This window comes from Octopus bimaculoides, chromosome 2 (assembly GCF_001194135.2).
Source record: "Octopus bimaculoides isolate UCB-OBI-ISO-001 chromosome 2, ASM119413v2, whole genome shotgun sequence".
NCBI lineage: Eukaryota > Metazoa > Mollusca > Cephalopoda > Octopoda > Octopodidae > Octopus > Octopus bimaculoides.
Window position 1 is genome coordinate 144,260,366 of NC_068982.1, and position 21,247 is coordinate 144,281,612.

The 21,247-nt window shown below is 32.4% G+C and overlaps 1 protein-coding gene across 10 annotated transcripts in view; it reads right to left on the reverse strand.

Annotated features, from left to right (window-relative positions):
• LOC106875150 (FERM domain-containing protein 4A) overlaps positions 1–21,247 on the reverse strand; it is a 355,036-nt gene that overhangs the window by 86,882 nt on the left and 246,907 nt on the right. For 7 of the 10 annotated variants that reach the window (XM_052965645.1, XM_052965646.1, XM_014923164.2 and 4 more), the window contains 4 exons: positions 18,644–18,748; positions 18,245–18,271; positions 1,982–2,123; positions 182–332 (listed from right to left, as the gene is read on the reverse strand). In XM_052965645.1, the coding sequence (XP_052821605.1) occupies positions 182–332; positions 1,982–2,123; positions 18,245–18,271; positions 18,644–18,748 (425 nt within the window). The remainder of the gene's footprint in view (positions 1–181; positions 333–1,981; positions 2,124–18,244; positions 18,272–18,643; positions 18,749–21,247) is intronic. The other 3 variants (XM_014923156.2, XM_014923158.2, XM_014923159.2) reach the window with 3 other exon arrangements.

A 21,247-nucleotide genomic window follows, 5' to 3' on the forward strand; every position in this document is an offset into this window, starting at 1 on the left:
ACATACACACACATATATTTATATATATATAAACACACATACATACACACAAAATTCAGCTTAAAATCATGCTTTCCGCTATTATTACTTAAATAACAAAAAGGCTACACATATAATGTAACAAATGAACAAGACAGTATACAAATATTTTGAAATTTTCAGAGAAATCCAGGATTCTTACCGTCATACCGGGAAGTCGAGAAGAGGCTGGGCAGACTATGAGAGCTGGTACTGCGACTTAAATCCGATGCACCAGATCCTGACAGAGATGTTGAGCTCTGTGACAGTTCCGCCACAATCTCACTCATGCTGCGAGCAGTTTGAAGATAAGACTAGATTAAAAAAAAAAAAAGGAAACATTCAATGACAAAATTACTTCCCTAATCAACAACCACTAAGTAGACCAATTAATATCACTGTTACATTGACATAATTAGAATGTGCTCCTCGTCAACAGCTGTTAGGGAAGTGTTGCATCAGTGTTGTGTTTTCCCCAAAATTTGATGCAGGATGTCATTCAAAATTGCATTATATTAAGACTTCATTAGTATATTTATGTCATTATCCTAATCCATCATTATTAAATAACAAGATAATAATAAATTACTGGAGTGGCAAAAACATTAGAATGACTGGATTTCGTGCCCCTATACTCTGTCTGAATTCGAATTCAAATTCTACATGAGACACAACACATTTTATCCTCAAATTCCCCTGACAGGGTAAAATGGCTATTTAGTATAGGGGTTCTTCATTGATACTTATTGTTGTGCAATTTATTTATCATTATTTAAGAGAGTAGAGCTAACTTTTTTTTCACAAAGTTTATTTCTGTTTTTTAATTATTTAAATCTTAGTTTGAAACTGCACAAAAGTCAACTCTTTTATGGAGATTATAAAATAATTACAAGAAATATACTGGAGTTAACTAATTAAATTCCTCATTTATATATATGTAGCCTTGAGAATTGTTACAAGTCAGTATTATTATTAAAAATAATTTCCTTTTCAAATTTAAGCACAAGTAAATGACAATTTAACTAGTATGTGATATAAAATAAAAATAAATAAATGGACAACTAATCTAATCAACAAGATGTTGATAAGTTGACACAATCACAAATAAGAAGCTAACCTACAGAAACAGTGTGTTGGCCATTTTGGAAGTTTGGGGATGAACACATCTGGCAAGACCTGATAGATAAGATGTAATAAAAATAGACTTCCAGGTTTGATTCTAAAAACCTGGTGTAAAATGTTTATTTCTGTTAGCATTGAGATTTGGCATAAAATTCGAAATAATGTAATGAATCAATTTCATTTGATCCAATTTATTTTTTCTTTATGTCATAATGTAGTAGTAGAAGTAATATACAGCAATAAACAAACTGAAATTCCAGTGAAAGGAATGACAAATAAATAATAGAAATGAGAGTAATTATATAGCTAATAATTATATAACCTTTCCTCTCGAATATAGACTATCTATATAAATTAGTTTCCTGAAAGCAGCTAATAACATTTAAAATCTACTTTACTTCCCTAATGCTTTGTATATTTTACGTGTATTTCTTGTTCTCAAAAAGAATTCAAGTGAAATTCACAAGTTTGGTTTTTACATCAATTTCTTGCTGATTTCATATTTTTTGAATCCTAGCTTTCACAGGTTGCTGGTTGCTGCAATACCACTCATAACACATCACTTGATTATGGCTTTACACATCACTTTATATGTTATCTAGACTTCATGGTCTACCAACTGAATATTGAATTTGAACTAGTTATGTTGAAGCAAGTAAAGTTAGACTTTTTTTTTTACAGTATAATGTAATGAAATGAAAGCCTGATACCATATCTATTTAGATTTTTCTAACTTCACTTTTAGTAATTAGTTCATCCTTAGTAAAAAAAAAAAAAAAAATAAAGTCTACATTTGACTGTACATATATAAACAAGTGCAATACAAATGATATAAGCTTACTTTATTGTCTCTTCGATCTAAGCAAAACCGATGTTGATCTACAGCCATTGACCAAATGCATTTCGTTAGATGGGGCGAGCTTGAAAACCATGCATGGACATTAACATTTCCAGGGCCAAACGTCCGTCGGCTGACTGAAACTCTATGAAAAAGAGAAAAGAAATGAAAATATTTAATATGTACAGTTGTATTTATCAATTCATTTGAGTCTGAGACTTCACTACATTGCTAAGTTGACAATTTCTTTGATGTTCCTCAAGTCACAGTCAATAACATGAAAGAAATAATGGTAGATACATTCAAAACCTTAGCTTTGGAAATGTGCATGTTTATAAGGAAGATGTTTTCTTTTTCTTTCAACCAATTATAGTAAAGACACAACTGTGTTCGAATTTAATCCTTTTGTTAGTAATTATTGTTCCTTTATGTTTAGCTAGTAACAATAATGTTTCTAGGCCTTTGTTTCATTTTTTTGAATGAAGTGTTGACAGTAGTAGGATTATTTTATAGCTGGATTTTTGTAGTGGACAACAAGAAACAAGGGAACAATGTTGAAACTGATAAAATCATCATTGCCAGATTAAACGTCTTTAATAAACACTAAGTTACTTTTTAAATCCAGTGAAAATTTCTAGTTAATTGCTAGGAGACTATTTTTGAGTTAATGTTTGGCTTATATTTTAATGTTAATAAAACTTCCATATTTAATCTTCTTCTTTCCTTTCTTTTTTATTGGGGATGGGGGTCGTATAAGATGGTAATGTTAACAACATAAGCTATCAAGTTTTGTTTCATATTTGATCTTGTCATGGTGCCTTGCAAATGACTAGTCAGTGACTGAGAAAGCGTGGTTCTTGTGTGCCCAATGTATGAGTATAGGTGTGTACATGCACACATTGTTTTTTGTTGTTGTATATTGATATGAACATGTTCAATACACATTCATGATAAAAAGGTGAAGAACTTGTGAAACCATGGAATAGATTTAATATACTAGGAATACACATACATAATGAACATAAACTAGTTCAAAGATATACATGATCTTCTTGCAAAGATGATGGAAATTCACTATTTTACTCAAGAATTTTACTCTTGGATATAAAAAAAATCTAATCTTCTCTTCACCAATTCCCACAAAAAAATAAATAAATCTCAAAAATAAAGTCAAAAGAGAAAAAGTGAAACAAAATAAGATTACAATTGAACACAGAATTACAAATATAAAGTAAAAAAATTAGTAAAATGTATTTATTTTAACAATGAGCACACAGTTTAAGAAATTCATTTAAAGACATGAATCTGAGATTCATTAATCTTAGACATGTGTGTATGGGGGTTGGGTATGCACAATGCATATGTGGAAATAAATTTCCTCCAATGCAGCAGTGAAATGTGATATATCTTAATTACTGACACAGAAATAAAATGAACATAAAATATCAAGAAAAAATTATTCAGTCTATATACTTGGCTATATACTATATACATATACAAATGAATATCAACAAAATAACAGGATCTTTTTTTTTTTCAATGGAATTCATAGAATAGTTGTCTAGCTATAGGATAAATTGATTTTACCAAACTCAAGGAATACTATTATAGACAATGTTTATGTGTAGTATTGAGTGCTCACAGATGCATACACACAAAGACATACTCTATTGTACAAACTATGCTCAGTGTTATTATCTGTATCAAATTACTTGGAAACAGACGTACATTACAAAACAAATTTAATCCACCCAGTTAACTAGTGTATCTGATGCTAGGTTTAGTGTTTGCACCTGGGTTGCTTTCATGACATAAAAATACAATCCAGCTCAATGAATAGAGTTAAAGGAATTCTTATTCCTATTTTTAGCAGAGTTAAGAAGAAAACCTCACAAAAGAAACAAATAACAACAACAATAGGAAAAAAGCAAACTAATCCATTTGCAATAGACACAGGAAAATATCATTTTGAAACAAAGTGGATAAAAACAAATGATACTAACCACCATCGTGTACTAATTAAATTTACTATAATTTTATCCACCTATTGCAAAAAAAAAAAAAGAAAGACCCCACAAGATAAAGCACTGATTACAAGCTATCTAAGCCAGTTATTTCAGTTATTTATATACACCAACAGGCTGGTGATGTGCTTATACATTTTTTTTCACAGCTACATGGTTTTAGGGTCAGTCTTACTGTATAGCATGTTGGGAAGGGGTCTTCTGCCAAATCCTCAAGTTAAGTGAATGGAATTTAGTGAAATTTAGATGGAAACTGTGTGGTAACACCTCAGAAGGATCCTTTCTGTTTTGGGTGGAAATAGATTTAATGTGTCACCCAGTGTAACATTGCCACTTGGTCCCTGGAGTGCTTTTAGTGGAGTCCAGTATGTCTGAAAATAACTTCCTCCCTTATCCCCACTAATCTTAGAGGTGTGTCTTTGTGTCCCTCACCCCATATACTGAACAACTGGTGTTAGTTTGTTTACATCCCTGTAACTTAACAGTTCAACATAAGAAACCAATAGAATAAGTACCAGGCTCTAAAAAAATAAGCATTTGGGTTGATCCATTCAACCAAACCCTTCAAGACTGCCTTAGCATGGCTGCAGTCCAATGACTGAAGCAAGATAAAAATACTCCAGCATAAGTTTTATAATAAATCAAATCAAAAAGGGAGCCCCATACATGGGGCAGCCAGCAGCCAAATTTTCTTCAAAGCACACCCTACTGTGTTATAAAGGCAAGGATACAGTGAATAATGTATTCCTTAATACACTGAATAAGAAAGATTGGCTAGTCATAACAGGAATGCTACAGATTATGACAACTGGATCAGGGCAGGCCTGGAGCTAAACAACTACAAATGAAATTTTAAGAAACAAAGCATACCAATTCTCTTATATGAATATTAGTAGCATGAAAGAGTAGCATTGCTCTCAGAGACATGTAGGACGCTACTGATACTTATAGCATAAGTAGTAATTTCCTATTTAAGTGACAATGGGTCCTTTTCATTACTTAAATGACTCATAGAAATAGTTTCTATGAAATAATTCTCATGTGATGATATTAGTTTCATATAAAGTCAAGAATAGATATATGTAAATTATTTCAGTAATGGCTCAGTCAAACTTTATCAAATCCAATGTATTCCTGGGGCTTGTTTTACCAATCTAGAAAAAACAAAAGGTAAGCTGATTGGAGGAGAATGAAGAATGGAACTCTTTCCTACATGAAGATATACTATTCAGTTTCGTGGGCTCATAAAATGAACCTAGCTCTTCAGGCTTAGATAACTGAATGGAGGAATTCAAAGCATGCCATAAGGTGTTTTTGACATATAATTAAAACAGTTATGCTATAGATTTGGGCCAGCTTGCATATATCAGAAGTTTAAGTATTTTTACTGGTGTATTTAAAGAATCACTCTTATTGTTGACTTTTAATGATGAAATAAAACTTCTAAGACTAATGTATAGTAGGTAGAAATAGTTGGAATTTAGCTTAACAGAGACATGGAAGTTTTCGTGTGCAAAGATGGTTATATTATTTCTATTGTCATCAAGGTGGTGAGCTGGCAGAATCATTAGCACACTGGACAAAATGCTTAGTGGTATTTCACCCGTTGCTACATTCTGATTTCAAATTCCACCAAGGTCGACTTTGCCTTTTATCCTTTCAGGGTCAATGAAACACTAGGGTCGATGTAATTGACTAGCCCCCTCTCCAAAATTTCAGGCTTTGTGCCTGTAATAGTAAGACTTGTTTCTAATGTTATCAACAATATTGGAAAGCAATTATCGAAAGTATTAGCAATAATAGAAAGGTCTGCAGTAGAACGGTCTTTACTAGTGAAGATAAGCTGGTAGTACTTTTGAAAAGTCTTGAAGAGATAATTAAATTATCACTTTCATATCTTCTGTAGCTATCACACAAGACAAACAAATGGTAAAGCTGGCTGATGAAGAGTGAAGTACGTTGGATAACAAGAATGATAACAATGGGAAAGTGACAAACAGTAAGGCTTGCTGAAGACTGATGAGAAATAAAGGAGACTTCAATGGTAAGGTTGACTGGTAAATAAAACAGTCAATTCCACAACACAAGTCTATATTTGTGAAATGAATTTATATTAAGTATATTATTTATATTAGTCGGACTGGTGTCCTTATCTTGATTTCACAACACTTTGGCTGTTTTATACTCCAGCCTTCTTCAGGTGTCTTTTGATGAATTCCACTACAACAACCAAGTTCAATACAAATACCTAAAGAGGGTTGGAGCATACAACACCTGAAATGTAGTGAAATCAAGATGAGCATACCAGTCCACCTAATACAAAACTGTATACATAATAAATTTGACACTTGAGACCAAAAAATTCAAGTCAGCTGTGGGCTAAAACTAAATACTTTAAATCATTCAGTCTAATGCTCAATTTACTGTTTTTGATAATCTATTGTCCTGTTATATACAAATCTCCTTTTCTATATCAATTTTCCTTTATATAAATAATACAAGGCTTATCAGTAAGATGTTAGCTTTTTTGAAATAACCATTCTGAAAAAGCTATGTTAAAGGAAATAATATAGACACCTGTGAAAGACCGATTCATATCATCAAAGACTACTGCATTTAGTGGTGTGAAAAGTGGGACATTATGAACTGAGCTATATAAATCAAAAAGCCCGTTGTTTGAAATACTTTTGTATTACACACACACTCACTATTCTATATTCAAGAAGAAACTATATTTTATAATATCATTGCTATAAAACTTAATACAAGTCATGTCTATATCTTATCTCAGATTCCAAGTTCTAGTGATGTTCAATTACACTAGCTAGGCATTGGAACATATGAGAGAGAGGACAGTGAGGAAACTGAGCATGTTAGTAAGGTCCTCTCAGTAACTTGCTACTGAACCAGGTTTGTGACAGAGGTTCAATTCCCATTGAAGTATTTTTACTTAATTTTACTATTTTTGATTTCTGGTTGAAGTTATATTCCTGTAGTGGTTCTCAACAAATGGTTCATGTACCATCAGTGGTCCATCAGAACTTTACCAGTTGATCCTTTGTCCTCTCTCCTATACATTCCAATGCCTACCCAGTTTAAGTGAACATCACTAGAAAATGAAATCTGAGATAAAATGTAGACTTGTCACTAGTAAACTGAGCCTACTCTGTAAGAGATATTCAAGTTTTATAGCAATGATATTATGAGAGAGAGAGAGAGAGAGAGAGAGAGAGAGAGAGAGAGAGAGAGAGAGAGATTCTTTCACAGGTGTCTATAGTCTTTCCTTTAGCATAGCCTTTTCAGATTGATTATTTTAAAGAAGTTAACATCTTTCCCAAGTGACCCTTTTCAAATTCTTTGGAAGACCAACATTATGTCTGCCTAGACAGTATAGACATAGCAAATATGTACTAATAGTTTATTTCAATATAATTACACATTACTTAAACAGAAAATTACCAACTTAGATCTGAACCACCATGTATTTATAGTGGATTTATTAATCAAGAAAAAGAATAGAGTTCTACAACATCTGAGCTGATCTAAAGTTTCAGGCAATGATTGCATGAAACTAGCTAAGCTGAAATTGCATCTAGGAAAACTCATGACCACAAAGAAACCTTTACATGGTTGCTCAAAATGCTAGAAATAACTGCCAAGTTTCTGTCAAATCACACTCTACAGTTTTAAATGAGGAGACACAGGATAATATAATCCAAAGTATATTATCTAAAAATGGAGAAGATAGTTATGACGGGAATGCCTTATGTTAAAGATCTGGTTTAGTAAGTGTGAGGTGGGGTTAAATAACATCACTAATAAGCCTAGTCATTATGTAAAAATGTGAATCACTAAAATAATTTTGGAACAGAAGGGTCTTAACAACTTTGTTTAATTTCACCAAAGTATCACACACGCAAAAAAGCCCAGACAAAACACTTTCTTCTTGAAAAAAAAAAAAAAAAAAAAATTACACTCTGCTGTTGAATTAGCATGGATGATTTCTAATCATATTACATTTAATATTTTGAATAAACTTCTAAAAGAAACATATTTCATCTCTACTAAGTTTGAATACAGAAAGCTGAGGTTGCTCTTTATAAATAATAATTAAAAAAATAATAATAAAGTATACAAGAATACTGCTTACATATCTTGTATGGTGTACCAACCAAAATAAGTATCCTTGACTAATTCCAGCAACAGGTTATCTTTCTGATATGCAAGGTCACACTCACCAGCTACTGATCCACTCATTGTCAAACCATTAATTCTTTGCTTGGATTTTGTTATTACTGTTGTAATCACTCAGAGCAATAACAAATTGGCTGACGCTCATTTAATAATATCTCCTACATATTTTACCAAATCATATCTCCGCAAAAGTTTACATGTTTCCAAAGTCTTATTCTGCCAATATTTCACTACCACATGGCATAGACACAAAACTTTCTAACTTAATGAGAAAGAAATACATTTCATTCTTATCTCAACAACATGTTAATAGTACCTAACAAAACCTAAACTACTTTACCAGTTTTATTCCTTAAATTTTAGTTTTCTGTTTCTTTTTTAATGTTAACTTATTGACAGTGTAAAAATGGTAGCTGAAGCTTATTGCACATTTGGGATGTAATTCAATCTAATTTCAGGGTTTAAACAGTGATAATGGAAATAAAATATGAACATTTTTTGGCAGTAATTATTTTTTTAACACCAGCAAATAAGCCTTCAGTAGTTTATTCTGAGCAGGTGATATATGAGCAAGGATTTAAGCAAGGAAGTTGCATCAAAAATAATTTCAGCATTTGAAAACAACTTTTGGAAAACATATTTATGCCTGTGTATTTGTAAAAATAATTGTGCATGTGTGTGCATGTGAGAGAGAGGGAGAATATATTTGTGTGTACATGTATATGTTCTCCTAAAACAAAAACTCATCAAGGATGATAGGAAAAGGGAGAAGGTTACCAATTCATTTTTAAATTAAATAAAAACATATTTGATATATTTAATTAAATATATAATAAATAACATTTCATTAAAATATTTAACTGAATGATAATCATTAAATTGTGATTCTGCAAAATAAAACTAGAAATTAGTTTTTTTTTTAATGTCAATTTCTTCTTATTTTTATCATTATTACTAGTCTTTTGATGTTGTTTTTATTATTAACACTTCTATCTCTACCAATTATCACTCAGGATTCTCCTAATTTCTGTATATCTACAGTGACAGCTCTAGGAACACTCTCTTTCATTAGTTCATTAGATCTCTCTAGTTGGATGACCATCGACAAATTGGCTAAGTCAACCATGACAGAATTTGAATTCAGAACATAAAGACAGACAAAAGGCCACTAAGCATTTTGTTTGGTGTACTAATGGTTCTGTCAGCTCACTGCCTTAATAATAACAATAATCTTTATCTTTATCAATGCTATTGTATACTTGAAGACTGACTGGGTATTTGGATTGATTTATGCCACATTCCTGGGCAATCACATGCATTCAGATTTTCTTCCATGCAGATTCTCTTTAACAAATACTAGTCCTGTTTTCTTCTACTTCCGTAATATGAAGACATTGCAACAACAGAAAAATAGCAAGCCTCTTACAAAAGCCGTCAGATTTATAATCTTACAGTAACTGAGCCTCAGCAAAGTTTACCTCACAATGATTAATAGCAGGAACAACATTTGAAGTTTGTGAGATTTTGTTTCAAAACAAGAACTGTAAACTTCCCTACCCAATACTCATAGCAACAATGTAATATACAAGTATAAACAAAATTTCTTGCATGCATTCTCTTCATAAACAAAGTCTTTTGTTTAATAAAGTACAACAGCTATTAGGTATACTGTTACCATAGTGACTAGATGTTTACTTTTGGTTCAACTAGTTTGGCCTCTGGTTTAATGAACAACTCAGTCTGTTGTTTTACATAATTGTTTTTATAGCAAGGATAATATAGTCAATACTGATGAGAGAGGGGGGGGGGAGAGACAGTGAGAGATAATTGAATTTGAACTGAAAACAACAAGAAAATAAAATCAAAGAAAAAGAAATCTGAAATAAAAATTCTAGTTTCAGTAAACATAAAACTGTGATTTAGAAAATAAACTGTTTCTTTTGTAATTTTGTCAACCAGCAGTTGCTTTAAACATCTAGTAAATTGATATCAAAATATAAAACAGAATAGAAATATCGATTTTAGAAATTTTATAAATTTGTTTCCACTTTTTTTAATGTTAAAAGAGAAAAAAAATGAAAATATAGAAAACCAAGAAGAAAAAAAGAATTCCAAATAAACCTAGTTGCGAACAAATGCTGGAATATTCATGAAGTAAGTAGAAGGCAAATCACTTAATTATGTCAAGGTGTTAGCTATAGATATAAAGTGCAAATAGAGAGTAATTTAGAAATTATAACATTTGTTGAGTTTATATGTGAAGGGAAAATCTAACTTGCAAGCCTACAAAACAAACCACTAATGGTTACAGTTAATCTCATAATCATTTTTCATAACTCAGTTATTTTATACTAATCTATAAAAGAAAGACAAAAGAAGTTTCACCCTTGAAAAAAATGAATATTTGATTTAATGAAGGGTTTATTAAACTGTAGATAAATGAGTACTAAATAATGATAATACATTACAAAAGGCACACAAAATAGCACTTTAAGTAATAAACTAAAGTTCTGAGAAAGTACATTTGTGGATAAGTTTGTAAATATATTTACACGAGTGTTCACCAAATGTAAATTTATTTATAAACTTATCCATTTTAAGCAAGGGTTTGATATAACACCAAAGACAGTAAACAATAGAGACAGCGATATATATAATACATAAGATAGTAAATAGCAATAATAATGTTTCCATGTTAAGACATGAAGCCTAAGATTTCTCTTCCTAAAAGAGAAATGGCATGTTGCCATAGTTACATTTTTGTCAGAAAAATTAGCAGTATATTTGAAATGAAACAACTCCAGCTAGGAGTTGAACCAGGAATTGTCAACAGCACTTGTATTTTCCAATGCAGAATACAACAAACTAACAGTTTCTTAATTAAACCTGGGCTTGTGGTCAATAGGGTTAATATTTTTGTCTCAGGAACACTATAACTAGAATGTTATTAAATTAGCAGATGCAGAAAATGCATATTTTTGACAATTTTTTTTTTTTTCAAGAGAACAATATCACTGACCACAATAACCTAAGCTTACAAATGGTTCAGATACTATAGCAGACATAAAAGATAAGACTTGCCCCAGTGAGATTTGAAATCGGAACTTAGAGGTACTTTCCTAACACAAATCTGTGAAAGTTCAATTTCGATTTAGTTAAGACACTTGACACCCACTTCACTTATAATATTTCCTAGAAAAGATTTAACAGAATTTGCTTGCCAATAATGACTGAGATCACAATAATAATAAACTGTATTTCTATCTTGTCATTTTTTTAGTTAATGTGTGTTCTGCTCCAGCAAACCAATCAAATATTTGGCAGTAATTTATATGTCCAGCATCCCAGTGGCTGGACTCAAACCATTTAACTTGTATTATTGCCACAGAATATTCCTATCCTTATTGTGAAGTACCTTAAATTATGGGACTTAATATATGTGATTTCCATTAGCACTTTCTTTTAAAAGAAGGGTGCATAGCTTACTTAACTGTACATTACTGATAGTCATTTTATTTGAGTATCCAATGGATAAAATGGCAGCTGCAAACAAACCAAGAAGATAAGACATTGGCATGCTAGCTGATGGGTTTTGGATTAAAATTTACTGCAGAGTTTTGGGTTTTTTGAATAACAGTAATCCGTTTAACTGCTGGGAATACATACCAAATCTTTTAGGAATGTCATCCTAAAATAAAGTAGATTAATCTCTCATTTACTTCAGATCTTTGGGGAAATTTATCATGACATCAACAACAGATGAACTTAGGACAATCAAACAGTCTGAGATTTTACCAAGGACAGTATGAAGACTACTTCCTTACCAACTGCACTATTCACCAATAAGTTATTATATAATTATCATTTGTTTCTTAGTCATAATACACTACACATTTTTTTTTATTTCATGGAACAAATATATTGATTTGTTGACTGCCCTAATATTAGACATCTCCCAACCTCTATTGAGATAAAAGGTTAGGTGTAATCAAATGTAAATAGCGAGGGTTCTAAACTAAGTACCATAAATTATTTGGCTTGACTTTATACATTTTATTATTAAACACATTAACTGCTAGACAACAGACAACTAATCAATCCTTTTTACTATGTACTAACAGTATTTAATGTATTAACATACGGGATGCCATCTGCTACTAACAGCATGAGATGTTACACTTCACTAACAGTATAATGATGTAGCAATACAGGGAAATGAAAACACCAACAGCATTTTCTAATGCAACAAAACATGAAATACGATGTTTGACACGTGACTTAGGTGGAGGCACGTTGGACTCACAATCATAAGATTGTGGCTTTGATCCTTGGACTGGGTGATCTATTGTGTTCTTGAGCAAAACACTTTATTTCACATTGCTCCAGTCCAGGGTTAGCCTGGAGAAGGATGGGCTCTGCCAGGCTTTCTTGCTCTGGATACACTGCATGGCTGCAGTGCCCCAATGACCACCAAAGGGTTAAGGGACTTGTCAACATAACAACATGTCAGATATTCAAATGTGACTAATGATTTATATTGTAATCACTCATGGGATGCAATAACCTCTCTATATATATATATTCCTTTCGGCTACAGGCACTAGGCCTGAAATTTTGGAGGATGGGGATAGTCATTTACATTGACTCCAGTGCTCAAATGGTACTCTAATATATATCATAATAACTCAATAAATAATGTACCATTAAGAGTATATCAAATATCAGGTCTACTATAAAATAACTAATATTATAAAATACACTACCTAGTATGGTGAGATGTCACTAGTGATATTTCACATCAATGCAATAACCTCAAACTAACAGTATATCATTTAATATTAACACTCCTTAATATTCTTAATAGTAAAGCTGGAACTCATTTCTCTGATTTAATTTGTAAATAAACTACAAAAAAAAAAATTTTTTAAAAACATCTTTAAAATTTAATAATACAAATTTAAAATAGCAAAACACAATATATATATATATATCTGTGTATATACATATATCATGAAAAACTTCAAAATCAACCTGAGAAAACAAATAAACAAAATAGATTAATTGGAACAATAAAGAAGACAAACTGAGTATAATGTTAAACATTAAAAATATATGACATTAAGAAAAGAGACAGTGAATAGTGAGATGGCATGCATGGCATTAGAGCCGAGAAGCAGCAGACTGGAATACCAATACAACATGCAAATATTCTAATTATATTATATAAATAAAAAAAAACTGGAAAAGAAAAACAATCATTACACACACACACACATGCATATGTACCTGTGAATACATACATACATACATATTTATGTATTCACATATGCATATGTATGAATGTGCTTCTGAATATATACACACGTACGTATGTACTTCTTTTATTGGTTTTAGTGACTGGACTGTGACTATGTTGAGGCACCACCTTCAAAAGCGGAGTCTGTTATATTGACTTCGATAGCCGACTCACAAAATGAAAGTTGACCTGGATAGAGTATGGACTCAGACTGTAAAGGGGTATAACCATATATCACAAAGTATTTTGACTGATGCTCTATCAATTTGGTCAAACTATACACATACATATTTATTTATATAATTATTGTTTGGAATTAATGCCAATTGTTTCATATTACCAATACATATTGTATGTGTGTGTGTGTGTGTAGACACACACTTTATATGTTGGTTGATAAGGATACCAGTGGTTTCATATGGAGAGAAATCTCTCAACAATTTTCAAGTCAACCTTATGGGAAGGCTGGTACCCATCTTCATCTTGGATGAGAATGCACAAAGCTACATGAGACTGTATGATATTTATGAATAATTAAATAAATATATTGATCATGTGAGGTAACTTATATGAAAATTGTGTGTGTGTGTGGAGGCACATGGCTTAGTGGTTAAGGTGCTGGACTCATGATCGTAAGATTGTGGTTTCAATTAATGGACCAGGTGACCTGTTGTGTTCTTGAGCAAAACACTTCATTTCACGTTGCTCCAGTCCACTCAGTTGTAGAAATAAGTTTAGCCTGGAGAGGGATGGGCTCTACTAAGCTTTCTCATCCAAGATAAATTGCATGGTTGCAGTACCCAAACGACCCCGAAGGGGTTAAGGGACTTATGTAGATTTATCTTTATAAATACCATTTTTTTAATGGCTGTACCAACAATAACACTTTACACAGATTGAAGATTATCACTGATATATATATATATATATATATATATATATATATATATTTAGGCGCAAGAGTGGCTGTGTGGTAAGTAGCTTGCTTACCAACCACACGGTTCTGGGTTCAGTCCCACTGCGTGGCACCTTGGGCAAGTGTCTTCTACTATAGCCTCGGGCCGACCAAAGCCTTGTGAGAGAATTTGGTAGACGGAAACTGAAAGAAGCCTGTCATATATATGTATGTATATGTGTGTGTGTGTGTGTGTGTGTGTGTGTGTGTGTGTGTATGTTTGTGTGTCTGTGTTTGTCCCCCCAACATCGCTTGACAACCGATGGTGGTGTGTTTACGTCCCCGTAACTTAGCGGTTCGGCAAAAGAGACTGATAGAATAAGTACTAGGCATCCAAAGAATAAGTCCTGGGGTCGATTTGCTCGACTAAAGGCAGTGCTCCAGCATGGCCACAGTCAAATGACTGAAACAAGTAAAAGAGTATATATATCAGTAATCTGAAATCACTGGCATCAATTTCATAGGTAATTGAAATAATTCCACTTTACAGACACACTATTGAGCATACCTTCTTTAGTCCATTATCTCTCTCACGCACATATATATATATATATTTTGTGTGTGTGTGTGTGTATGTGTGTGTGTGTGTGTATGTGTGTGTGTGTGTGTGTGTGTATGTGTGTATGTGTGTGTGTGTGTGTGTGCACGTGACAACTTTTTATTTTTTAAGCAAAGTGCTTTTGAGCAGACATATAAAAGTGGATAAAGATTGTGCGTCTGCATATGAAACAAAAAACACTATTTAAAAATGTACATATTTACCAGTATAAATACTAGTTTACTTACTACTACAGTAAATATATAAATAACTAGAATTTCAATTTAATTATACATACAGACACACACATACACACATTCATAGATACAGACATATCACCTTTCTGAAGAGTAAAAGAAACAAACAATATATAAATTTATATTGGAATCTCAAAGACAATAGATTAGTAGCTGTCAACATTACAAATCTAATAATAATTATTTCTAAATAATGACTATGTCATTAGCATGAGACTATGTACTTGTGAAGAAAGATCAGTCAGTCAGACTGATCCTAGTATTTGACTGGTAACTATCTTTGTCAACTACAGTGGGATTTGAACTCACAATATTGAGACACAAAGGTGATGAGCTGACAGAAGCGTTAGCATGCCGGGCGAAATGCTTAGCGGTATTTCGTCTGTCTTTACGTTTTGAGTTCAAATTCAACCAAGGTTGACTCTGCCTTTCATCCTTTCAGGATCGATATATTAAGTACCAGTTGCATACTGGAGTCAATCTAATTGACTAGCCCCCCCTCCCCAAAAATTTTGGGCCTTGTGCCTAGAGTAGAAAAGAATATTGAGAGACAAAACTAAATACCACGAGGCATCTTGTTCACTATTCTATCAATTCTAATATAAAAGAGGCAGTAATATAATAGAGCTAGTTTCACTGAGGTTAACTTTGCTGTTCATCATTTCAGAGTCGATTAAAAAAACGTACCAGCCGAGCACTGGGGTTGATGCAATCATTTTACCATCATAATCATTATCATTTAACATCTGTTGTCCATGCTGGCATATGTTGGACAATTTGACTGGGCTGGCATGCTTGGAAGGCTGTGCCAGGCTCCAGTCTGATTTGGCATGGTTTTCTACAGCTGGATGTCCTTCCTAACGCCAACCACTCCGAGAGTGTAATGGGTGCTTTTATATGCCACTGGCATGGGTGCCATTTGCATGACACTGGTATCTGCCTCGACTGCAATTTTGCTTGGATTGATGGGTCTTCTTCTCAAGCACGATATAAGGCCCAACACTCGAAAGGAACTCAGCCACTTTGCCTCCATGAGGTCCAATGCTCTAAAGGAACTCACCCACTTTGCTTCTGTCAGGCCCAATGCTCGAAAGGAACTCAACCACTTTGCCTCTGTGAAGCCCAACCACTCCCCCAAAATTACTGGCATTGTGCCAAAATTTGAAACTAATATTGTAAAGCCAGTTTAGTTGTCTATAATCCTCCCTCTAATTTGACCATGCATTTGGCTAAAAGAAATCAGTTTTATTTTCTGAACTGGCTGTTATAACAAATGGCAATAGTTCGCATTATTGAGTCTGAACCGTGTCTGTCATGAATCATTCTGTAATTCACCCATCTGGGCGAGAGCATTTAAGATAAATACCAGTAAGATATTGTGCTTAATTTAAAATTCCTATATTAGTTCTAAACTTGCTAACCTAAAGAGTATTCAAGGAAATTACCTTACTCGACAGTATTTTTATCTTTTAAAATACATAGTTCTAATCTTCAATAAATTTATACCAATCTATACATAATTACTAGTTAGATACAAAAAAAAAAAAAATTCTTATAAATATAGGTCAGGGTTGAAATATGAATTAGAATTATTTATAGACAAATTAATCGACCAAACTAATGTATTTAGTGCTGTGAAACAAAAGTAGGTTCTTTTTTACTCTTATTTTTTTAAGAAATTAGTCAGCCAACCAAACTACTAAATGTAATGTATATGTAGTGATATCAGAAATTTTCCCATGTAAGTTTTGTTGAGTCAAAACAGGGGACTTTGGAATGAAATCTTGAGAGAAGTTAGAATTAGAGACAAAAAATTAAATAGTACAGTTTATAAAATAAAGGAGTTGATGTTATTTTGTTAGCAAAGTTAGAAGCTGCTACTGCAAACTCTAGTAGAACAGAAAAGATAGTGAAGTAGTTCAGTTTTAGTGGAAAGTGGTTGAGTGTATATACAAATAGTTAAATTTGAACAAGGCAATGTGAGAGAGAGAGAGAGAGAGAGAGAGAGAGAAGGAGAAGGGGAAAGTTTTAACCAGATCAACAGAAAGTTGTTCTTTTTTTTCATACATTACAAAGAGTTTAAGCCAGAGAATAGTCTTGATCAGCAGTATATTCATTTATCGAGAGTGGAAAAGTTATGCAATACGGTATAAACTGAACAGATGAGAGGTTTATGCAATATTTAGTCAGAAATGAATAATTGGCAAGAACAAATGAAATTAAAGATTTAAAATTATGTAAGTGCTACCCTGACTAAAACAAACATTAATTGTGGAGCTATGTAGAAGAATAAATAGAATAATTAAGTTTGAAATAACAGATTGATTTGTGAATCCATTGATATTGTGAAAATAATTGGACACTAAAACAAAATATCAATGTAGCAGACTAATTAGAATAGCTGATTAAATCAATTTGGCTGGATAATCAATCGCATACAAATTATTATGGATATTCAAGATTTTCTATGTACTAAAACATTTTTCTACTTTTGTAATCTTTCTCAGCTTAATCTTGAGAAAAACATGATGATAGCTGCAGGACAAATGGAGAGAGCTTGTTCAAAGATAAAACAAACTCACAACTAATAAATGGATGTCTTGGTAATTTACCCATCCATGATACTCTTCATTTTGAATAATACAGAATTACAATAATCTTTCAAATTCTATCATTACTGTGAAGCTCCACACTCTATAATGTAATGTTAAAATATCCAAAACAATTTTAGTGTGGTTAGAATAATATAAACATCAGTAGAAAGAAGTGAACTGATAATTTATCACTGCCATAAGGTAGAACAATGAATAAAAAAAGAAAAAAATATATAATTCATTCAGTCAAGCAAATTGGTCCATGCAAGCTAAACTGCATCAAAAAAGATATTTCATTATTTAGTACTTAGCAGAAATAAATGGTTATAAAGTAAAACTTTGGAGGGCATAAGGAAACATTCTGGAATGTCAAACATTTTTCATGACAAAAAGTCTTGCCATACTCACTGCACTTGTGAAATCAAGGAATTTCTCCTGCATGGGGAAAACAAAAGTTTCTAATGAAAAACCAAGATCAAACTGATATTCCAAAAGTCTGTATTAAAATGAACAAATGTTCACTCAAGTTTTCTTAAGATAAACAGCTCCTTTGAATGATAACATACTTACCCCCAATTTAAGTTGTGCAACACAGGGGATTGAACACACAGATTTGTGAGTGCAAAATGAAATAAATAAATAAATAAATAAATAAAATGGAGGTGAGAAAAAAAAGCGGGAAAAAAAAGACCAATAATGTGATGATGTCTTGAGAAATAAAGTGGTGCTCAGATATATTGCCAAAGTGTTTTTTGGTAAGTCCATCACTTGTGTTTGGCAGATTGAGTTTGAAAATGAGATACTTACTGGGTAGTGGGGTCTGAAATGGCATCGGATAAGGCATCAAACTCATCAATTGGCTCCAGAAGGGCATCTTCATACAGGTTGAAACTGCTCAGCGTATGGATGATACTAGAGAAGGAACAGACAAGACACCGCACATGGTACAATAGGTAAGAACCTATTAAAATGGAAGTAAGTGGGGGGCAAGATAACGCCCAACACTGGTTGCAGTTTGGAAATAAAGGAGATGCTGTTTAATCTGCTGTCTCAAACTTAGAAGTTGTTTATCTACTGTTAGTTTTTCTAAAAGGAACTATCAGTTAGTATTATTTAGAATTTAGAAGCTACCAGTTTTCTCAAACATACAAATTAATTTAAATGACTATACTTCTTAACAAAAAAAAAAGTCTACGCTAGGAGCTTAGTTATATGTTCAATCACAAGGTTTTTTGAAATGCCAATTCTCTCTGATGATCAAAATTCCACAAAACAGTTGTAGCATAACCAGAACAAATAAACAAATAAAATGCTCAGTAAATTCCACAAGCCAGCAAGGGAGCTTCTATATGATTGCCCAACCTGCAAGAGATAGTAGCCAAATTTCCCTTAAATCACACATTACCATCCTAAGCACAGAAGGATAATGTGGTCCTAGATACAGGTAAAGATAGGATACATGGCTTTTATCATAGTTCTGTTGGGTTGTGACTGATTTGAGGCTAAACAATGACAACTATGAATGCCAGCAAAATTATAAAAGATATTTGCCAATTCTCATATTTCCCTAGCAAATATCCACACTTCATATAAGTCTTTTGAACATCAGAAGTAATTGACAATAATAGTAGCATGAAAAATGTACAGACAATATTACTACTAGATCCAAATAATGAAAAATTAACATCCCAATGAGACTAAGAATTTGATATTCATTTTGGTTGAAATCTCCAGTGGTTGCACTATATGAAAGAAGTATGCAAAAGAATATATCTATATATTTTAGCCAACACTGTTTATAATAGATAGATGCAAACACCTTGTCTTTATATGTATTATTTTCATACACAGAAAAAGAGGGATTAACCAGACTTGTGTTGGGATTTCACCAGTAACCAAGTACCCTTCTTAACTGTTCATGGAAACACTGTTTATAAATTCACTATTACTAAGAGCTTCAGTCAACTGGATAGACTGATTAACTTATATAGGAAATATATTCCTAAATCCATATGCAACTTTTGCAAGTTGCCTTGTACTTTTCTTAAACTGGTAATATTTCTTACGACATTAAATCCCAGTCAAACAACTTTTACATATTTGCTTACTATTCCCATAGAGAAAGTAATAGCTAATCCCATCAATATTTCTTGGGTAGATTTCAACTTTAAAGAAATGAACACATAAAATTATTCCTTTTGGTGAAATCAACCAAAACACTTTAAAGATATCTAACTTTTTGATTGCTGGATGAAGAAGCAATTTAATAATAAAATTCTAAAGTTATTGTTTTGACTACATATGCTACTGTTAGTATTAATCTAATTTAAAGTCTAATTTAAGCCAATAGTTTCAGCAATAACAATGTAATCTACAAGCAGAATAAGATTTTTAAAATAATTATCTATGGCTATGATGATGATTATGTCCAACCCATGACAGTATGGAAAACAGATGTTAAATGATAATGATAATGGTAAAATATTAAAAGTTTATTGTAAAATGATTAAACAACTAATGCAGTAATGTATTTTGATAGTGATTAATACAGCTTTGCAACAGCCACTTCTCACAGACCATGTTTATTGTAATTAACCATTTATCCCAGACTTGTGTATTAACCATGCGATTCCTGACATGATCTCACAAATGGTCAACTTGGACAAGTGTCTTTCATTGAAACTTCAAGTCAACTAATACCTTCTGAGTGGAATATGGCAGTGCTCCGCAACCTTTTTTCACTCATGGTACACTTATACTCTTTTCAAAATTTGGGAGCTGAACTAAAAATATAACTAAAAGTATATGAAAAAAATTATATTCAGGTTACACTGTGGCACACCTAGCACCATCTCATGGAACACCAGTGTGCTGTTGCATACCGGTTGCAGAGCATTGGAATATGGCAGACTATCATGTGCATGATGTTTGTGTGTGCATGTGTATCCATCCACATTTACAGGTGTAAAACCGATGTTGTGTCAAACAACACAAATTAGGAGTTTAATAAAAATATGGATCAATAAATTGAATACCAGGCTTCAATAAGTACCAGAACTGATCTGCATTGAGTTAAACTTTTGAAGATAGTGTCCCAAAATGGCTGCAGCCAGTAAAATGACAGACTGGGTAATGATGCCTCTATTTTTTAATGATTGACTTATAGGAAGACAGCATTATCCTCTACAGCATGCCTTTTCCATTTCTCTTCATTCAACAATAAACAATGCAGTAAACAATCGTTTACTCCCAAGTGTCCTATTATATATACATTGCTTATCTTATAAGATAAACAAGTGTGAAACTGAATATGTTCTTAGCGACAAACACATACGGAGCAGTGTATGAAGTCACAGATTTAAAAAAAGCCCCCCCCCTTCCCATCCCACCAAAAAAGAAAAAAAAAAAAAA